This window comes from Drosophila suzukii, chromosome X, assembly GCF_043229965.1.
Source record: "Drosophila suzukii chromosome X, CBGP_Dsuzu_IsoJpt1.0, whole genome shotgun sequence".
NCBI lineage: Eukaryota > Metazoa > Arthropoda > Insecta > Diptera > Drosophilidae > Drosophila > Drosophila suzukii.
In genome coordinates, this window is record NC_092084.1 from 5,280,391 (window position 1) to 5,302,603 (window position 22,213).

Consider the following 22,213-nt stretch of genomic DNA (forward strand, 5'->3'; position numbering starts at 1 on the left):
ATATATGTAGGATCTGTTCGTCGGTAGTAGGCAAATGCGCATTAGCCCCCCTCCCCAACTTGATGCATTTTGCTCCTAGCTGCACTTTGGTTGCCAACCAACCAACCAACCAGCCAACCAACTGCATACACATTTCTTCTAAGTAGCTCATTATTTTAGCTCCGTTTTTTGCCAATAAATATGCCGATGACAGGGGTTAAGGCTCCAAACCTCAGGTGATTGGTGAAGTGCTCCTCTGGCTGGAAAAGCCATCGAAGAGTGTCAACAGGCGAGCATCAGTCAGTGCTGGTTTACCCCCGAATCAAACCCCCCCCCCAGAAAAAGGGACTAAAAGTCCTTAGGGCTCACACAGAATTTTACATTTTAGCGCTCGGGTGCACTAAGTCCTGGAATTGATTAGTATAATTATAATTGTATTACCATTAATTAAGCTTGTCAGATTTAAGCTTCTTATGTTGTAGTTGAAAAGTATAACAAGGTCTCTTATTTATAATTCTAAAACTGGGCAATAATATGTTCTTTGGGATATAAAGAAAACAAATATATTTTCCTCTTCTTTCCACGAAGGAATATCTACTTAAACTTGTTGGCTAAGAATGCGGATTTCAATTAGATTTCTAAGGGGCGTGAGGCTTTAAGCCATAAAAGTTCGAAATCGTGAGCTTTAAGTAAGGAGTAGAATATTTCCCAGCAGCATTAAGTACAACCTCAACGTCATCAGCGTACTCAGGCCCTATGCCATCGCCATTCTCATCCCGAACATCATCAGTATAGTATCATCATTATCATCGTGACGGCCAAAAGTCAGCGCTGGAATTAAATTAGAGCCAACTTGTCTTGATGCCATTCAAATGCTCGCCAACTTCCCACCACTTTCATGCATAGCGAAGGATATTCAGCACCTGGCGGGTTATGTCAAGGAGTTTCCTGGGGTTGGGATGTCATGGGGTTTTTGGTAGGGTTGGCTCCGCTTGGGGTTTCTGGGGTTTCTGGGCTGGGTGAAAAGGGCTGCTGCTGCTGGCATCGCATCGCATCGCTCACGTTAAGCACATAATTACAATTCTGCTTTATATTTACGTGTATTTATATTACCTTTTCTTGCCAGCGAACACGACAGCTATAAGCTCTTGGCTTCCCTGATTGTGTCCACGATGCGGAACTATGGATACCCTACGTTGTTTGGCTGTCGGTTGTTGGGTTGTTGGGTTGTTGGGTTGTCGGTGGTCTGGTTGTCGTTCGTCTATAGATTCAGTCGCCGAAAGGGGCTAATCCCCCGCGCTGCCAGCGATTGCGGTATTCAAATGAGATTTTCGCCGTCTTCCTTTGATGACAACTAGCATTAAATCGTATTTTCGTATCTTTGTGCGGTATTTTGAATAATTCTTTTGTACCCATTGTATTGTGGTTTTTAGGTGTTTGGGGATAATTGCTTGATTTTTAAGTGCTTCCGTGGCACTTTGTTGAGCAACAAATGAAAACAACAGGCCTTAAAGTTTTTGTTCGGAGAAAAACCTTTTTCAAAATGTTGTTTAAATTCAGTATACTTTAATAAATTTGAATACATTAACTCATTCATTACAATCTTAATTTTATTGTGCATAAAATAATTTAATAAGATCCTGATTAATTATACCGAAATTTTCGCTAGTTTCTTAATTGTATGCCAAGTTGACAAGACTTTCCAGCCTGATTTTCTCATTTGAGGAATGATTTAATAAGCTCGAGATTAATTATAGCAAAAAGTTTGTTCTTTATTTTACACCGACGTTGTTTGTCTGCCTTTGAAGGGATTGAATGAGTGTGCTCCGTTTCGCGGGCTCCGTGGTTGGGTAGACTTCTTCCCCAGGCTCGTGGTTCTAATGGGCTGTCCTGCGAGATGCGAAAAACTGGCGAGAAGGCGACGATGGCAATCCATCCCCATCCCCATCCCCATCCCCGAGGGTCCTCAGCTCCTCGGGCCCTCGGTTTCTGGGGTCCTGGGGTCCTGCCACATATCCATCGCACATATCCGTACTCGCATACGGTAAGTTAACAGGCCTCGACTCCTAGACGAAGTCGTAGTCGCAGAGTCGACATATTTCACGTTGATGTATGGTTTAATTACATTTACGTGGCTGTTATACGGCCGGAGCTCGGGCTTAATGGGAGGGGAGAGGAGGCCCTGAAGTGGGCAAATGCACAGGGGGAAACATTATCCGAAGTGCCAAGTAGTTCGTCAGGTTTTCTTGGCAAAATGAGTCCTGTATCAAGTTCGTTATGGGAATAAATATTTTCCTAACAATATTTAACTCTTTTCGATTTGGAAGGGGTACTTGTAATACACTTTTTTAATTGTTTCTTAATTTTATATATATATTTTTTTAGATATCTAAAAATAATTGTATATCATATTACATCATTTTGTATCATATTATTATAGTTATTGTAATATATCATACTGTATAATTAAACAAAACCCCACTAAATACAGTTAATTATGTACACAAGATATAGAAAACTATATATATACCAATATAGGACTCAATTTCCTTGCGGTGTAATAAGACCCGGGTTCGGATAGATGGATGAGTTGCTTGCTGGGATGCTGGGATGCTGTGCTGCTGGATTGGGGTCGGAAACTGGGGGCGGGAGACAGCTGTCTTTCAGCGCTTTTGTTTGGCTGTCGTCGCCGCCATTAGAAGACATCGCGATAGGCGCTTTCATAATTATCCTGCACGAAAGTTAACCCCCCTTCCTTGGCAGGATTTCGGTGGCCCTTGCTGAACTCCTTTTTATGAGCTGCACGTCGTCGCTGGCAAACTTTCGCCTTCACCTGGCGGCGTTCACCTGACGATGAAGTTTTCACGCTCCGCAAGATTTTCGGGCATCCTTTTGCCGGAGTTAGAAAAGTGCTGGCTTACCATGGGTTAAGGATTCCGAGGGGGGATTAGAAGGAAAGTGTCGCCCACTATCGCCTCGGGTTATGGGTTAAGTGCTTAGATTAGGTTTTGTGGATCTTTAATTGATGTTAAGCGGCGAGTTGATGTCAAGTCGCAACTTGCGGCGCTCTCAACCTTTGCTCCATATTTTCCACATTATACCCAAGTATGTATGCCTCATACATATTATGATTCTGGTTTAGTATCGCCCTACCCACCTGCGTTCAATTCCCATTTTAATGCGCTCCGTCAGCCGAGAAAATGCCATGGCGACTCATTAGAAGAACGCTGCTTTCCTCGGGGATTTTGTTTGCCATTGCAGAAAGTGGGTGGTTCTGGGGTGGTTAGGTGGTCCTGTTATGGGCCAAAGCTCTTAACTGCTTAATGAGACCGAACAACCAACCTGCAGAGCTGCAAATAAGAAGTTGCAAGTTGCCAAGTGTCAGGTTCCTTTTCCCCATTGCATTCCTCTTATTGCGGAATTTTTTTCCAAGCCAAGCGTAAAATCATGACAGACTGTAAAACATTTTGCTTAGCGATGATTATTCAATTTTCTTATATCATTTTCTGTTACACAAAATGTTCGGTCTTAACTTCTTGTACAGCACTTTCAGTTCTTCAGTTAAATTCTCCCCACCAACTTTTCCCTTTGCCCTCTTCTGCTGACTTTTCTCCTCTCTTCATTAAGCTTCTCTTCATCAATTCAGCTGAGCAATTACCTCCGTCTTGGCCATTTCACTAACCGCAACTGTGACCGCACTTCAACTTCATTCAACACGCGCACAAAAAAAGGGAAAATGAAAAACACCAGCGGGAAAATTAAAAACAAGAAGAAAACCCCTGGCTCTCTCTTAAATGTCGCCAGTTGCGCTTTCCTTCGACGCTTTCATTAATGGTTTTTGGCTTTGACTTTTCACCACCTTCTTACCTGTTTTCCTCCTTTTTTTTCCTTTTTCAAGAACCCCGCCCTCTTAATATTCGGACTCTGCTTCTTCTTGTCTGGCTGTTTCGTTTACTTTTCAGCAGATTTTATTTATTTATGAGCAACTTGACTTTAATTAATGTATTTATCGCTTCAATAATTCGAATACAACTTTTCCCACCACCGCCACCCGTTCGCTTTTAACTCAATTATAGCCAGCACTTTTCCCGTTGTGCTTCCCTTTGGCTTAGAGTTTTGAGCTGAGTTTTCTTTACTTCTGATTGTTTCCAACTAAATGCAATAATGAGCTTAATTTTCCCGCATTTCCAACCGCTTTTCCAACCCCCTGCCACACACACACACACACACACACACACACACACACACACACACACACACATGGGGAACGGAAAACTTTGCTGTTGGCCAGTTTGGAGAGTTGCTCATTAGAAAATCTTTCTTTGTGACTCGCATTTCTCTGTGGCACACGGCGAAAAAAAACAACATAAAATTCCAGGAAGCTATATCAATTTCGGGGGCATTTCAAAGATTTCACAGTTGAGTTTTGAAAGCTGGCAAAAATGTTTGAAGCTATTAAGGAACTAAATATGATCGGTATTGGGTTAACAATTTTTCTATTAGTTTTCAATAACTTTACAAAATACTTAAAATGATTTTTTAAAAGAAAAAGGGTATCTTTCTATCTTAAAATATATTAAATCTGAGAAACCTATAGAACTTGAATTGGAAAAATTCTGGTAATAATTATTATAATAGTTTTCCATTTCTCTGGGTGTTGCCGTGGACTTTGTGCGGTGGAAAAGTTGTGCTTTTCCGCTGGTCAGCAGCTACAGTCATTGTAAATTATATTCCACCGGGTGTCAGTTGGCTGTCACTGTCCGTCCGCTTTTCCCCCGGTTTTCCCCCTCTCGTCTGTTTGCTCTACTTTCGCTCAAAGCTTTTCGCCACGGCGTGTGTTGTGCATAAAAATTCGAGGAGCGGTGGAAAAGCGATGAAAACAAGTTTTCAAAAGTCTGGCATAATAACCCGTACTGAGCTGAGACCCACCGTCTCCCGCCGAACTCCACTTGAAACGGCAGTCAATTAGGCACAGAAGAGACCTGTTCCTCCCAGAACTCCCTAGCCCCCTTTCGGAAAAAGCCATCCCCCCGCCCATGTCTCGTAAAATTATGCGCACTTTGCATTTACATTTTGCGGTTTCGAAAACGAGAGAAGAAAGTAAGTTCTTTGCCTCTTTGGGACAGGACTTGGCTGACTTATTTACTTAGTTCGCTGAGCGCTGAATTTGAACGAAATCATTTGTGTCTTAAGCGCAAATGAATCACTTAAGTTGAGGACAACCGAATAACAACAATAATAATAATAACGGTATGGGGGGGGGAAAGGGAAATGGAAATGGCGAGGAAAATGGAAAATGGGAAATTTGTCGTTGTTCTGTGGCTCGAATTGCGCCCGAAAAAAAACTTTTGTAACGAACATTTTTGAAACAATGCTGTGGGCTTGAAAAGGGGCGGGCGGTGGGCGTGGTCGTGGCGCGTGTCTAATAGAAAAGCGATAAGCAGCCCCCCACTGAAAATCCCCCTCGCGTTTTCCCATCGCCTCCAGTGTTGCCAACTTTTCTATTTTCTAGCCAAATTGGGGTTTTCCGGACGTAAAAAAACGGAAGCTGTTCGATTTTTATAACTTTCGTTGCATTTCGGGCAGGTTTGAATTTCAAGGCAAAACAAGAGGGAAATATTTTAACTTTTAAGTGAACTTCAGGTGTATATTCGTTACATAATATTGTATACTGTATTGGCTTACCTTTAAAAACTAGGGAAAATTAGTTAAAATGTTTCAATCGCTTTTAATGGATTTAAATCTACATTAAATAATATTGATTCAATTTCAAGGCAAAACAAATTGGGAAGATTTAAAAATGAACCACAGGTGCATGCCGTTACATCAAATTTTATAATTTTTGGCCTAACCTTAAATACTAGGGATTTTAGCTACTTAAATATTTTATAAATCTCTCGTTGGCACAACTGACCCTTCCTCCACCTCCAATCAGAAATAAGAGCTCCAGTTGGAGCGCTGCCGGGGCTCTGCCGCCGCTCAGATAGTCAGCGAGGCGAACGCGCTTATTCCGTGGAGACTCATTCAAAAAGGTCACCTAGCCCAGTGGCTCTCTCCACTTGGGGGTGGGGCACCCCGAAGGTCAAGGGTAGCTGAAAATAATGCACACGGAAAAAATACGGGAGCGAAGTAGCAGCAAAAGCGAAGGAAATGCGAAATAAGCGAGCGGCGGAAAAATGAAAAATAAGCCAACTGAGACACGCCTCGGCGGTCACGGGACCACAAAAGAGATTCGGGGGAGCGGTGACTGTAATATGATTAAAAGCACCTCATAATTGTGGTCAATAGAAGGGAAACCGGGGAAATGGAGAGATGGGTAAATGGGTAAATGGAGGAGATACCCCACCGCATTGGGCGTGAAAAGTGCGCGGGGAAAAGTTTCGGGTGAAAAAGGTGTGCAGCGAAGCGATAAGTGAGAACAGAGTGAAATGTAAAGCTGAGAAAAGAGGAGGAAACATCATACATATATATATATATATATCTGTCTCTGAGGCCAGTGATTTTCAGTACTTAAATAACCGAAAGTCATTGGATTACAATGATCATCCGCAAATAAAAGCCGAGAAATAGCAGCTTAAATTCAAATTCTATGGTAATTTCAAGGTGAAACGTTTACTCACACTTTCACTAATTATTAATTCATCAATATCAGCATTTTAATGCGCAACTTAAACAATTAACCTTTCATTAATAAACCATAAAGGGTTGCATATACATTGCCATCAATAAATATATTCCGATATTATTACGCAATTAATTAAAGGTTCGTTACGAGCTGAACTTATTTTATTTGCATTTATAAGTAAATGAGGGGCGCATAACTTTCGAAGGGGTCTGTATGGTACTTAAAGTGATAATGGAAACTGTTCCCCATGGTGGCCTGTGAACTCTTTTCCTTGTTTGCCGCTCCTTATCGCTGATCATTTATCAAGGGAATAATTTACTCGATACGCATTAATTGCACTTCCTCGTTCCGCACTAAGGGACTTATAACTTATGGCGTACTTTCTAGGGCACAACGTCGACTTCATCGCCTTAAAATTTCCGAATCGAAGCGAGAAAATTGGGAAAGTGTCTGCGAAAGCGTTGAAGGGAAGGAAGGTATATATATGTATATGAAGATATTTGTGTGAAAGTTGCGCTTATTTCACTTTTCCACTCTGCCGCCAACGCCCACACATACATACATACATACGTGGGGTATCCGTGAGAAGAGGCCAGTTGAAAATCCCCACCAATAAACTTATACAAATGACATCCGGTGCACACGCAAACATACACCCACGCGCGTTCACACACAGATACAAAGTCGACCTTAACGGTACCGCTCATTGTTGAATGATGTATGAAGCTTTCGGCCACGTTTTTGGATCCCAGAATCCCAGAATGTGTAGCCCCGCCTTTGTACCACTTTCTTCCCCTTTCTCCCCTTTCTCCAACGAATTTTCCAGCATTTTCCCCCCTTTAAGAAGCTGAAGGCACGCAAATACCGCAATGTTGGAAGCGGTCGAGGTGTAAAATCATGTTTGGGCATCAAGCGGAATTAGAGAAAGATGGACGGTTATACGTGGCGGGGGGAGGCGGTGAAAGGGAAAGGGAAAGGGGAAGAGAAAGCGAGAAATGGTGGGCTTGAGAATTGGGAATTGGGGTCACTGCCTAGCCTGCCAAAGTACAGTGGAGACTGCCAAAGCCGGATGGGAAACAGAATGCCTTACAATCATGTGTGTAAGGTGCACTGATAAAACATTTTTATAAGTAATAAAATTAAAGAAATTAAATAAATGTTGTATTACTATCTATTATAAGACTTAAGTTTGCAGTTTCAAGATTTCAATAAATATATTTATTTATTTAAAATTAAAAGAACATTTTAGGAGCTTTCATAGGGTATTAAATTATTCCACTTCTATAGTCATTTTTTTCTAGAAATTGAAATCGTTGGGGGATTAAATGGAAAATGGTAAAATTTATTTTCTTAAAATGAAAAAATTTCTATATATATCTTTATCTTTTTGTGGTAATTTTCGTCAGTGCATGCTGCACACACACAAATACCGAAATGCGAGTATAGAAGCATTCATCGACAGTGTTGCAATTTATATATGATTCGAGGCATTCGCTCCGGGTCGATTAGTTGCCGCCGATGTCGCTCGCCGCACCCCTGTTCCCCCTTTTGCCACGAAATTTCCCCCACCCAGCGAAAACACAGGCTTAACCCACCGCACGCCACTTTAACCCACAGCAGGGCGCAGAATACGTATACGTACCGTGTGCCCAACTCGCTCGGCGAATGCTGCTCGTTACGGCAAGCGTATCAATTTGATCATGCGTGTCCTTTGGCCTCCCGATTTTCCAGTTCCGTGTGTGTGTGTCTGTGTGTGTGTGTGGGCTAAATGCCGCAAATTGAAATATGGTTTTCGATTTTCAGTTTATATGCAGCCATCTATAACCAAACCGAACCCACACATCTGTATTTTGGGCTCTGCTGTTTGCTGGTGTTTGCCTCTCTGTTTGCATTTGTATTATTTTATCATCGTTTCGTTTACTTTTCAAATTTCAAGTCGTTTGCCTAAGAGCGAATAGGAATCGGAATAGGAATCGATTGGGTCGAAGGAATCGATGTTCCACTTGAGCGATTGCCATCGAACATTGCTGAGGAATCAGTTCAAAACTTTATATTCGGGTTCCTTTGAGGTCCTTGGGGATGGGACTTTCCCTGATCCAAATACGTGCTTTGCTTGGCAGAAGTATTTTGAACTTAAAAAAAATGAAGTATAGAGAAGGTTTCAAAATTATGGTATAGAATTTCAAAAACTAGTCTAGGTTTAACCCTTCTGGTACTTATTTAAATAAAATGCAATCCTTTAAGTGCCTTTTGGGCTGGGACTTTCTCTGATTGAAATAATTGGTTTGGGTGGCCGAATGGGAGTTATCAAGGATTCGAAACTGTTAGTTCATCATAAACAGAATTCTCATAAAACTGGAAATATAAATATTCATGTTACAGAACTTCGAAAATTAATCTAGGGGTAACCCCTTTTCGTACTTATTTAAGTAAACTGCAATCCTTTGAGAGGCTAAATTCTCATTCGGATTTATTCAATCGTTGGCAAATCCAATATTTCTGCTCTGCTGAGTGTATTAGCTTAGTCGCTGATTGCTTTTCGGTTTTTGAGAGCAGCCCGCAGTTGCTTTGTGCTTAGTTTGTTATTAAATAAAGGCTTAGTTGAGTGGTTTTTTTATGTGTCCATATGTGGAAACGAAACCCACACACACGCACCCATGAAAGAGACCGCCAGCCCATTGTCATATTAAATCATACAATTGGTCAGATGCCCCAAAGCTAGTAAAAAAAAAAAAAAATGAAAATTTTCCCTTTTTTAGCCACATGCTGACACATTTCGCCATTCACTTTTCACGCTCACCCACACACAGAGAGCCCTTGATTTCCCTACTTTCGTGTGTGTGTGTGTGCGTGAGTGTGCCAGATGCGCGGGAAAATAAAGCGAAAAATTTGCATGGCTACACTGAGAAAAATGTATTATTTTTCTTAAAAGAAGGGTGTTAAATAAAATAGAACTGTTCATAAATGTATTGTAAATATTGAATAAAAATAATAACTCATATTAATGAATTTATTTTTTGAGTTAAAATAATTCCTTTATTGTAGGTATTAGATATAAATTATACATATTAATGAATATATTATTTGAGTTTAAATTGTGCCACTTTATTACTCCATAAATATTTAACTAGCTTTATTATTGTAAACTTTTAATTATTGGAAATTAATGAGAGGCTTAAAAGTATGATTTCTTCGTTTAAAATATTGATTTGGCCTAGACTGGTCCCCATTTGGTTCAGTGTAGCTTCCCCTCCAGACTGCTCCTCTCTTTTTTCGCTCATCGCATTTTTGTTCGCTTCTTTTCTCTATTTTTTGGTGGCTTTGCCTGCTTTATAGACTTTTCGATTTGCGTTAGCATGTGTGCGTAACCGTCTGCTGTGGTGTGTGTGAGGGGTGAGTGTGTGTGCGTGCCTGTTTGTCTATTTTGTCGTCCGTGTCGGTTTTAGTTGCCAATAGGCGGCTTAGCTAAATTTGCATTTATTGTTAAAATGTTTCATTTCATTTCATTTCATTTATTTGCCCAGCACACAGAAAAAAAAAACGTTGGGAAAACTGAAATCCATGCGAAAATTGGACACGTGTTTGTATGCGTGTGTGTGTGGTTAGGGGATGTGGTTCGGTCTATTGGTTTTTTGGCTTTGGATTATGACAAAATTTTTAGGGGACAAGTGCGAAGGGGGGAGTTTGGATGTGGGTTGTTGAGTGTTTGCACTTTTGACTTTTTCCCTGCAGCGTTTTCCAGGGGCTTTCGGTTTTCGGTTTTTAGGTGAGTGATTGAAGTGGATTTGCCTTTGTTGGATACTTTTATTTTATGTGGTACAGTCCCGTCTGGTCAGCGAAGTCATCAACTTTTGCTCTGTTCCATTCGGAATCGAATTTTTTTTGTCCATTTGTTTGCAAATAAAAAGCAAAGTTGGGATAGAATATGTTGGTTTATAGCCAGGTTAGGTTCATTTATTTGTGGTGTGCTGCAGAAAGATTATATTATTTTGTGGCAAGCAGTGATTGGGCTTACATTTAATATAATATAGTAAGGTGCCAGGGTTTGTTTATGGGGGAGGTTGTATAGAATTTAAAAATTGGTTATTATTTACTTGAGGTTCTAAGGCTTGTTTCTTCTCCATTCCAAAACCTGCCAAATTCTTGCTTACTTCCGCCGTTGTGCTTTCTTTGTGGTTGCTCTTTTCATTCTTTACTTTCGTTTCCCATTTTTTTGCAACTCACAATCAATGTGTCCAATTAGGTTCTCAGTTTTCGGGTTACCTTCCAGCCGAGTGGAGCCTTCCCACCAAAGGCACCGAGTATCCCGTAACCTGTTGTAGCATAACTCAATTTCGGCTTAAACAACAAACCGAATCGAACCGAATCGAAACGAGTATCAAGTGAACTGGAAACGGAACCAAAGTGCAATTATGGCCGACACAAAAAAAAGGGGTATAAAAGAGGTAGGGGGGTTCCAAAAAGGAACTGCGTCAACACGTGACTGACAGGCCAGAAATAAACAAAATGTAGCCCCGCTTTGTGCCAAATCCCGCAGCATACTTTTTGGGGTTTTCCCAGGGTGGCCGGTGGTCAGTGGTTGGGTTGGGTGCATTTTAAAAAGCATTTTCCCATTGCATTTTCATTCATCGCTCGTAATTGTGGTGTAAAAACGGGGGGCTAAAGGAGGGGGGGGGGGCTGCCTAGGAAACTGAACTGAAAGGCAAATGGCAATAACTGTCATTTCCTGGCGACCTACTAAATTCGCCTCGGCTCTCGAAGCCCTCAAATGAAAATTGCTGACCTCTGCCAGACCAGAAAAAAAAAAGGAAAAGCAGGGTGAGAGCTGGGAAAAACGACAGGAAAAGGAGCCTAAAAGGCTGCCCACAAAGGACCTACTCGCATCACGTCGCATCCGCCAGCCCCACACACACATGTGCAACAATTGTAATGGTCTTCGGGTGGGGGCAATGCATAATTTGTTATCTAAATTCAGGTTGTCTATCGGAATGCTCGCAATGGTATACTGATTAAATTTACCCACCATCCCCTTCATATTATACAGCCACAGACTTGCATTGAAAATAAAAACCCCCAGCTCCTTAACACGTTTCATGGCATTGAATGAAGAACGTGCCGGCTACATATGCGAAACATTCGCAGCCAGATGTACGCGAGTAGCAACCGAAACTGTCCGTGCCAGTCTCATTCGCATTCTCAGGCTCCCATGCTCTCAGGCCTCCATCTTCCAGTTCCGCAGTCGGAGGATTCCTTACAGTGGTCCTGGCTTATCTTCAGAACAAATATCCCTTCAACCAGAAACCACTTATCCACAAACGTTTCTGGAAATTTGAAATTATTTCGGTAGGCGCCTAAAAGTATGCTACGAGAAATAAAATTTTGTCTTACGCAATAAATTTATTTTGTGGCATACTTTTAGACACTATTATTAAAAAACTAAATGTTTCTTCAATAAAAACCACTCGTTTTATAGACAAAAATCTCTAGGGAGAAGTGCTATGAGAAATCAAATGTTGTCTTTCGGAGTTCATTTAATTTGTGGCATACTTTTAGACACTTCTCAAGGCGATTTTAAATATTATTAAAAAACTAAATGCTTCTTCAACAAAATCCACTCGTTTTATCCACAAAAATCTCTAGGGACTTGAAATTACCCAGTAAAGTGTCAAAAAGTATGCTATGAAAAATAAAATGTTATCTTTTGGAGTTCATTTATTTTGTGGCATGCTTTAAGGAATTTTTGAAAGCGTTTTATTTCTGACTTAATTTTAAATTCTATTTATAATGCACCTCACCATTTTGGTTGCGGTTTCTTTGCGGGATTTTGCTACAGTTTGTCTCACGGTGCGGCTTCCTTTTTGGGGCTTTGGTTTCGGGCCCGATTCGTCGTCCTTTTCCTTTCTCTTAACCCGTCTCGGTCTCGGTTTCCTCACTGGGGCCATGTAATTTCAAGTGGCGTCTGGATGTGGCAGGAAAACGACTCGGCTCTCAGCTTGTTTATGCATTTTACAAGACGCGTCCAAAGAAGCAACAGTCGCAGAAGGATCCCCCCATCCGATTTTTCCGCCGAGTTTCCCACTTTTCCCACATTTCCCACCACGTACTTCATTCGCCCTCGATGATGCAAAAGATTACCAAGTTGTTGGCATGTGGCAGGGGCCGAAAAATAAAGAAAGGGCATATAAACTCAGCTCTATGCTTGTGGGTCATTATGCAGGCCCCAACCGCATCCGCATATCCGCATTCCGCATCCGTGTCCGCTTTCTGGTGGCCACAAAACGTCAACGAGTCCAGCGGCTGACAGCCCCAGACCCAGTTCTTATATCCCTTTTCCCATTTCCCTTAGATTGTGTTTTTGTATCCATGTCTGCGGTTGGGACTCGAGACTTGAGCACTCGAAAGATTTATTTATTGCGGTTTTTAAACTCCTAAAGGAGTGAGTGAGTATCCCAAATACTGGAGGCGTGACTGGGGACTGGCAATCAAATCGGGCACGATTCCATCGCACTTCGTTTTGGAAGGACTGCGGCATCACGCTCCTCACTCGATGAATGAGTAGGGTTTTCTGGCCGACTGGCTCGTGTGGGAAAATTCCATCTAACCATAAATTATTGAAAGTGCGTCTCAATTGATTTGGGTTTAATAAGGTATTTTTACCTAGGCTCTTACATTTTTTAGATTTTTCAATTCGAAACATTTTGGCATTCAAGACTCCTATTTCACTATTGACTTGATTGGCATTTAATACGTTGGCTTAGGCAAGAAATTCCAAATTTGAATACTCAATCAAGGGAAAATCATAGGAAATTTCTTATTAAATCCCACAGGGGTAGGTATTTTCTTTATGTATATATATTTTTTTTTTCAAAAAATGTTGTTTGTTTTCATAGTCAAGAAGCCTTAAAGTTTCTTCTCGCATTTCGTGGTCAGCTTTGGGCTATTGACTCGAACTAATTGAAGGCCATTATATACTGAGACTCAGTATCATTGTGTGGCGAAATGCTTGAAACTTGTGGGAAAGTTGGGGAGAAATGGGGATCTCGAGTGAAATGTTCTTTGGTGCTTGCTGTATCGCTGGCCTTGTGCCAATCAGTGTTTGCCTTCGTCAGTGCCACTTGTGGCAGTGCCACACCTCCTCCTGCTGCCTCAGCCACTGCCACTCCCAACTCCCACTTTCACCCCCCTTTCACCGCCCACTTTCACCCACCCCCCTCCAGTATCGTACATTTTTGTAAGTGCATCAAAATTCTTAGCATAAGACGTGGACTTGTATCTCGGTCTGTGTTTTCTTTTTTGATTTAGTTTTTATTTTCCCAGCTTCTTTTCTCGCTGCACGTTGTTTTACTTTCTTTTTTCTCTTTCTCCCATTGCTTTCTTTACATTTTTCATGATTCTCTGTGCTCAGCGTTTTCTCTTTTTTTGTATCTCAGTATCTTTTTTTGAATCTTAGTTTAGTTTTAGCTACCTCCCCCTCTTTGTTTTGCCTGTAGTATCTTCTAGTTTTCCTACATTCGCCTGTCCATATACTTTTGCTTGTTTGTAGTATTCTGCTGCAATTTCACTTGGTGAACTGGTCTGGCGTCTATTTCTTTCTTGCCACATTTTCATGTCGTTCTCTGTTTGGTTTTTATGTTTTGCACAACAAATTTTATGTTGGCTTGGACGTCTTGATCCGAAGCATGCCCCCACCGCCCATCGCCACCCACTCGCCACCACCCATCGGCCCCTTAACCCTCGAGTGCCGCTACGTGTGCCCTAGAAAAATGCACAGAAAATCCTTCATTTGCGAGGGTTCCAATTGAATTTCGAGCTCGGAGTCCTCTACTCGTGTTTTTAACAGATACTGAAGAAAATATCGGGTATAAGAAATATTAAAGTGTTTAATCTCTTTAATAATCGTATTAAAAGGCCAATAGATCGAGGTATAATAAATATAAAATATAAGTAAATATATTTATTTGAAACATATTTTTTGGGATAATGCTTATTTGAAAGTATTTAAAATAATATAAATATGTACATATAGTACTTGTTTTAGAAAATACTAAAATACAAATAAATCAAGGTTTGAATATGAATTTAAATATTGAAAAGTATTTAATAAGATAAATATAATTTTTTTTAATAATTAATTTCAATAATTACTTAAATCTTTGTAAATTGCCAGGATATTTGTAAAGAATTTATCGTAACTTATTTAATAATATTTGTTTTGGTCAACATTTTCTCCCAGTGCCTTTGGTGTGTGTACTTTGAGTGTGTGTGAGTCTGGGCATTCAATCATTGCGAGACTCAACATGACGAAAGGGTGGAGGACAAATGGGGGGCGGGGGGCGTGGCAGCTATCTGACTGATTTTCCTCGTACTGCCGCCCCTTCCTCCTTTTTTCCAATTTATTTGCTTGCTCCACAAAATCACCAACTAAGCAATAACAACAAGAAGCGAACCCCTTTTAGACGTGACTCTACGTTTCACTTTGCAATGAAATTGTTTTTTCATTTCCATCTCGCCTCCTGGTTTTTATCTGCCCCCTACCCCACCCCGCACTAATGGGTTAACTCGAGTTGGTTACAATCCAACCCAAGGGCCCCTCAAGTGGGTTAAGCCTAAGCATTTGTTCGGCCCTATCGCCCCCCCGCCCCTTTAACCCCTAGCTTGTGCGCCGGGCTCAAGTTCAGCAAATTGTGAGGATTTTTGTGAGTTATTGTTTGGATCCATTTGTGTGGATGCGAGGATTCGGGGGTCGGTAATAGAATTAGGCAGCTCCAGCCAGCATGGGTATAATCAATTTGATAGTTTTGCCCACCTTTGAACCCCTTTTCTCGGAATTCCCGGGATGGAATTGAACCAGCTTTACGCATTTGGCATTTCGAGAACAAAGTGCACATTTTCGGTGAGTGTTTGGCCTTTTTGTGGGCAGTTGTTGTTTGATAGTGATATGTGCAGGCTTTTGTTTCGAGGAACGCAACTCTAATTGTCGAAAAGTATACGTTTTATAGGGAAATATGGTTTGGAAGAGAGAAATATTCCTCGTCTTTCTCGTGCTTGTAATTGTAAAATCATTTTTGAAATCGAAACATATTTTAAAATAGGAATATTCTGATATATACTTTTTTGTTTTAAAATACTTTAAGTAAATATGACTAACATTTAAACTAATATTTTTTACCTCAATCTAAATACTTTCAAAAAAATCAAGCAATTTATTATATTTTTCGATGAACATTATGTTTTGTATTTAGTTCAATCATTTAAAATAAATTTAAAACTTAACACGCATACATTTATTTTTATTATATCCCCTTTTTTTTATTAGTGTACCTTTTGTTTGGAAAATATTCACTCTCTGGGGAGTCTACTGTAGCTGATGTGATTATTATTTGTTGTTTCGCTTCCATTCTTACGTAGTTATCTGCTGGTCGCTGTGACATTTATGATCTTTTTGTGTCACTTAACTTGATATATTCCGTTTCCACAGAATGGCATTTGTTTTTTGATACTTACTCCTTTCACCTTTTTTCCCCGATTTGGTGTTGTTTTCCCGAGGAGCCCGAGGCTTTATGGCTTCCACGGAATTTTTTGGTCTTTGCTTAACTTTTGTTTTCGGGTTCTTTATGGCTCTTTGACCGCCCAAACCGCCCCGCTGATCAGTTTCGGACCCCTCAGCCCGTCCAGACTCTGTACATTTCATTTGCAATTTACTTTTTGCCCTCCGGCCAAGTTTCCAACGTCGGTGGTTTTTCCCGCACAGTGCTCGTCATCAATCTCCTGCCCTCCGCATCCGCCTCCGCCTCCGATCTCTCCGAGCTGCGAGCTCCGATGCTGGATGCTGGATGCTCCATCCTCGATGGCTTCGCCTTTGGCCATGCTCCAGTTTTTGTGCCATTTCGCAATTGCTTTCTGTGCGGTTTTGGCCATCCATTGTTGCTGCTGTTGGTGTTGGTGTGCTGCATTCAGGAGAGGATGTTGGAAACTGGATGCTTTTACCAAATCCTAGGCGTGATTTGCCGTTTAATTGTGCAGCAAGTTGCCAAAAACGCAATGAGTGAGAAATGGATATTTGGATGTGTGTGATGACCCCCTTTTGTGGAGCCCCATAAAGGATGCCATCCCTTCTCTTTTCTGGTTTTGTTTCTGTTTCTCTTTTTTTTTTCGAGTGAACTCATGTCCTGTCCGCTGGATCCTGCCAGTCAGTTTTGGACACGAGAATCGTTTTTGGCGGCATGCGTGATGTGTGCCGTCCCTGGGGTCGCCACCCCCAAATTCGCCCTTCCTAATGACTCCTTTATCGGCACTTGCAGAAATAGTTTACCACTAATTGGTCAGGGGAAAAGTATTAACTTTCCCTCGCCGGTAATCGATCAGCTTTGTAAAGTGCTTTCGATTAGATTAAATTGAATTGAATTAATGTAATGCCATTTAATTCTCAGCTATAATTGTGTTGATGATGGTAAAGTACTCGTATTTCACTCATTTTTACATGCATGAGTTTTTCAAATATTGTAATAAATAGGATTACTCAAGTTAATTACTTATTTAAGCCTTTTTGCCGCCAGTGGATACTCATCAATGGGGCCACAAACTTACAAACGGCAAAAGGACTGGGGCAAATGGAGCGGTTGGAAGGATTCGGTAGGATACAATCTCTGGCCGCTCCATTTGATTCACCTTTTGGCTTCGCCCAGACGTGCGCAAATCAGTTGCAGGAAAATCTATCAAAATTCCGCAAATAACTGCACGTGTCCTGCGTGTGTCCTGTGTCCTGTGTCGTGTCGCATGTCCTGGAAAGTTACTTCGTTTCAATCAGGCATATTGGTTGTAGATATCTCGCCCCCTTCCTTTCGGCCATCTTGAAAGCATCTATCTTCGCCGTGGCACATCTACCCAGCTCCCCTTCGTCTTGAGTCCTTGGCAGGACTCCTCCAGGAGCAGGACACTTGGTCGACTTCTCCTGGGCGCTGCTTGCATTTGATTAAGTGCTGGACGTCGTGTTTAGTGCGATATAGCAGAAGAAGAAGCCGGCGAACCATCAGCATCACCAGAAGCAGAAGCAGAACATGTGAACTTTCTCATTTGAGCTAATGATCCGTGTAATCTTCTCGGGTTTTCCCGCTCTGTCCCGCTCCTATTGAGCTATGTGTGCACAGGGAAAAATACTTAGACACAAGTACTTGCAAAATAAATTGCATTAATGTGTGAGAGTTGAATTTCTAAGAATTATCCATTCCCCATGATTAAATTCATTTAATCAAGTTTTAAACATTTAATGAGTTTTATATTATATTTTTGTTACATTAAAACTGAATGGTATTCTGTTAATTAACTGGGCTTTTCAGTTTGGTTCAACCTTTTTCCGCGTGTGTGTAAAATTGAATGCTGAATGCCTGCTGGGAAAAGCTTCGCATAATTGGCATAAGTTTGCACTTAAGTCAGACTCAAAGGCAACAACACGTATGTACGTATATACACTCACCTGGAATGTGTGCATACATAAGTATACACCCGCCCTTTCACCTGCCCCCTATCCATGTACCATCCACCATCGATGTTGCGTTCTTCTCACGGTAGATTTAACACACGACGGAGCGTTCAATAAATGTCAGCAATTAAAAAGGCGAAATAAATGTACCGCCTTAACGTGTGTGTAAGTGTGTAAATGGGAGGTAGGGGGCGTGGTTAAGCTGGAAAATGGCGTGGCAAACAGGTGTAATATTTAAATGTCAGAGATGCCGCGAATCGGAGCGAAACCTAAGTGGTAATAAGCAAGAACAAAAACAAATCTAGATGTGCTTTTTAGCATATCCGATTGGGATTACGAAGAAAGTCACAATGTTTTCAATTTGAATACCTTGACTAAGACAATATTAAAATGCATACCTTAAAAAAAATACTTCTTGGATACCTAACTGAATGCTTAAAACTACAATACTTAATTATTAAACAAATTAAGGCGGTTCACAATGTTTTAGGTGTTGGAAATTGGGCCATTAAGCTGTTGAGAAAACACAGTGTTGATAAAGTGTCTTTAATGCAAATTAAAATAAAATAGGTGGAATGTCAAGAACCCAAGTGGAACACTGAATACTTAAAACTATAATAAAATAACAAATTAAGGCGGTTCACAATGTTTTAGGTGCTGGAAATTGGGCCAATATGCTGTTAAGCAAAACAGTGTTGATAAAGTGTCCTTAATTCAAATTAAGATAAAATAGGTGGAATGTCAAGAACCCAAGTGGAACACTCATAAATTGATGCTAATTTCCATAAAATGAAGCAATCTACTGTAGCTTTTAGTATTGACTAAGACGATATTTAAATGCATAAGTTAAAAAAATACTTTTTGCATTCTTAATACTTCTGAATACTTAAAACTATAATTAAATAACCAATTAAGGCGGTTCACGATGTTTTAGGTGTTGGAAATTGGGCCATTAAGCTGTTGAGAAAACACAGTGTTGATAAAGTGTCTTTAACGCAAATTAAAATAAAATAGGTGGAATGTCAAGAGCCCAAGGGGAACACTCATAAATTGCTGCTAATTTCTGGGCTAAGCACTTTCAGTTAATCCCTGCCGCTGGCCGAGATTGATTCATTTTGGCCTGAGGGATGGGCGGCATTGTTTTGGTCTGCGGTCCTTCCGCCTCTCACATGATTGATGATGGCCCCATTCGCTGATGGTCCTGCGCAAATTGGCAGGATAATCGTGTTGAAGCGGACTCTCTGGCATGCAGATTGGCATTTGGCAATGCGAGAGCACGAATATCTGAATATCCGAATATCTGAAAATCTGAAAATCCGAAAATACTGTCGCATTAGGCTTGAGGTGAACCAAAAGTATTTCCATTCCGACTGCATGTCCTTGTGCCTTTGCCATGCCGCAAATATCAATTTCAATTGTGCGGCCAAAGAGAATAGATATGCAGATGCAATTACCAATTACCTCGCTTGATTTGCCTGATGCGTGTAGTTATTTCAACGGCCAGACACTGAGGGAAAATTGTTATTACAGTTGGATTGCACTTAACAATGAAATTTGCATACAATAATCGGGGAAATCGTGTTTGCTTCGCAAAAATAATATTAAAGGTAGTGTTTAAGGTAGTGGTAACCAGAGAAACCATCTATAAGGTATTTATTTACAATAGTAAGCAAATACTGGAATCCCAAAACAGAGTAATAGAGTAGAACTTTGTTTTTCAAAGCCGGAAGTGATTTAGGTGTTGTTTTCTCTGTGCCCAAGTACATATACAAATTCGTGTCTTACTTATCGCAGGACAGTATCTCTGGCCTCCCAACAAGATTGAATGACAGGATGTATGCCACATACATGTGCGGCGACAACAATTGAACATGTTTCATTAAATGGGGGTTTTGGGCGGAGAGGAACGTGCTGCGATGTCTTCACCTAATTAGCATTGAAGGCGGGCTCGGCAAAAATGCAAGCAATAAGCAGAAAACAGGCCTGGAACTGGGTGTCCTTAATTGAAGTGCCACAGGATTAGGATCCAACCATCTGAAACCCGAAAAAGGGATGGCACGTGCTAACCAGAAGGAATCTGATTCCAAATCACTGGCACAAGTCGGCAAGTTTTTGTGCTTGGGTGGCGCAATCTTTAATTTAAATGCCAGCCATCTTCACGTTTATCAGATTATTTGCGACAAACACTCCAGATATATGCATGTAAATGTGTGGACTGTGATTAGCAGGATAATGAGGCTGTTTCGCCCACTGACCCGGGAAAAAGATCTTCCGCTCGGCTGGGCATTCTCGCAGTTTTGTGCCCCCCAAATTTTTTTGTTTAATGGAATTTTTCCACTACTAGTTCTCTTAATGTTAGTAAGTAAAATTGAGATTTATGTTCTTGTTATTAATAATTAGATATTGGTTTTTCCAGAGTTTCTTGAAAATGTATTGGGAAACGAAGCAAATTACCCAAGGGAGTACTATTATGATTTGACATTAATGTTTTATAATCTGTTGGGAATTTTTCCACTAAGACTTCTACCATTTTTAGTTAAGAGCTGTTAAATATGAAGTGCTTATGGGGTATTATGCTTGTTCGGTTTGCCAGGATATTACATTTCCTTGTGCTAACCTGAAGCTGTTGACTCAATTACACCGCGTTTGCCGTGCAATTTGCGCCCCAAAAACACTCACATCGCAATTTTCATTTTCATTTTGGCCAGGTTTTCATAAAAATCTTTTTTTTTTTTTTTTGCATTTGCAGCATCCGGCGCGACAGGCTGTCTCACTTCCACATCCGCATTCTGCAAAAAAGGGAGAAAAAAAGAAAAGGAGCTCGTAAAAGGGCGCTACAAGAATAACAACGTTTTATGACGGTCACATAATAACATCGAAAACCCCGCCCACCCACACATACATACGCAGGGAAAAGGGGATGCAAATTACGTGGCACATGAAGCGTCAAAGCGTTTGATTTGATTGTCAGCGGCAGAGAAGGAAAGCGCTTACCGGCGGAGTTTACACCTCCGCCGACTGACTGCACGGCAGATTGCTCTCGAGCGGCTTGATTGATTGACTGACAGATTGGCCGCAGGTCAAAGGTCGAAGGTCAGCAGCAGCAGCAGCAGCAGCAGCAGCACAATGAACAAGAAGTCGCCACTGCCGCTGGCGGCTTTTCTTGGCAGCGACGGCAGCGGCGGCAGCGGAAACTGTGCCGCCAGCGGCAGCAGCAATGTGGCAGCCACGGCAGCGGCGGCGGCAGCAGCGAACGGTTCCGGTGGACGCGGCGGTCGCCAGTCGTCGGCGGGCGGACCGTCGGGCGGCGGTGGCGCCTCCAAGTCGGACAAACGGGAGGCGGGCGGCGGCGGCGGCAGTCTGTGCGGCTGTCAAAAGGCGCCCAAGTCGCACTGCATATCGGCAACAGGTGAGGCAAATTCATCAAATTTTAATTAAATGCAAAGAGGTCCCCAATAAGTATGCTACATTTCATAAAGCCAACAGTGCGTATGAGTAATGCAGCACTGTATTACTCATGCGCCGCGTTGCCGGGCTTAAATATTTTAATTAATTTCCCCAGGCAACTAACATATTTATCATTGTTTAAATTTATTAAAACAATTAAAATTATTTGCTTTATTTGTAACATATGTTAAAAAAGTAAATGAAAGCTTAGTTTATATGATTGCGTTCCCTTTTTTTCCTACGTGTAATGTAATTGGATAGAACTAAAAAAGTTGAAATTGTGAATCAAATATAACTAACCCTCTGACTTATCCGCAGGCGTGCTTCTTCTGGTGCTGCTCTACACCGCCATGGGCTCCATTGTCTTCGTGACCCTCGAGGGCGAACTGGAGGACGGGGGCACCCTAGAAACCGCAGTGGCCGCCTCCAAGCCCTATCCCCGCACCGAACTGGCCAACGCCGAGATACGCTCCAGGTGAATACATTTCATTTGCTAGCTACAGAAAAGACTTCTTAATTGGCTGAAATAGATCGAAATCTAGATCTCATTAATTATATATAGAGAAACACAAAAAAATAGTTTTTTGACTAAAATCTAAATCCTGCATTTGTTGTCATAAAAAATCTTTGTTTTTGCCGGCATAATACAACAAATAGTCAGAATGAGGAATGTCATACCTCGT

At 41.2% G+C, this 22,213-nt stretch overlaps 1 protein-coding gene across 1 annotated transcript in view; it reads left to right on the plus strand.

Moving 5' to 3' along the window:
• The window catches only part of LOC108014979 (uncharacterized), a 58,049-nt gene that overhangs the window by 21,008 nt on the left and 14,828 nt on the right, over positions 1 to 22,213 (plus strand). The window contains 2 exon segments of the mRNA XM_036820531.3: positions 20,833 to 21,492; positions 21,849 to 22,005. Coding sequence (XP_036676426.3) covers positions 21,210 to 21,492; positions 21,849 to 22,005 — 440 coding nt within the window. The 5' untranslated portion in view covers positions 20,833 to 21,209.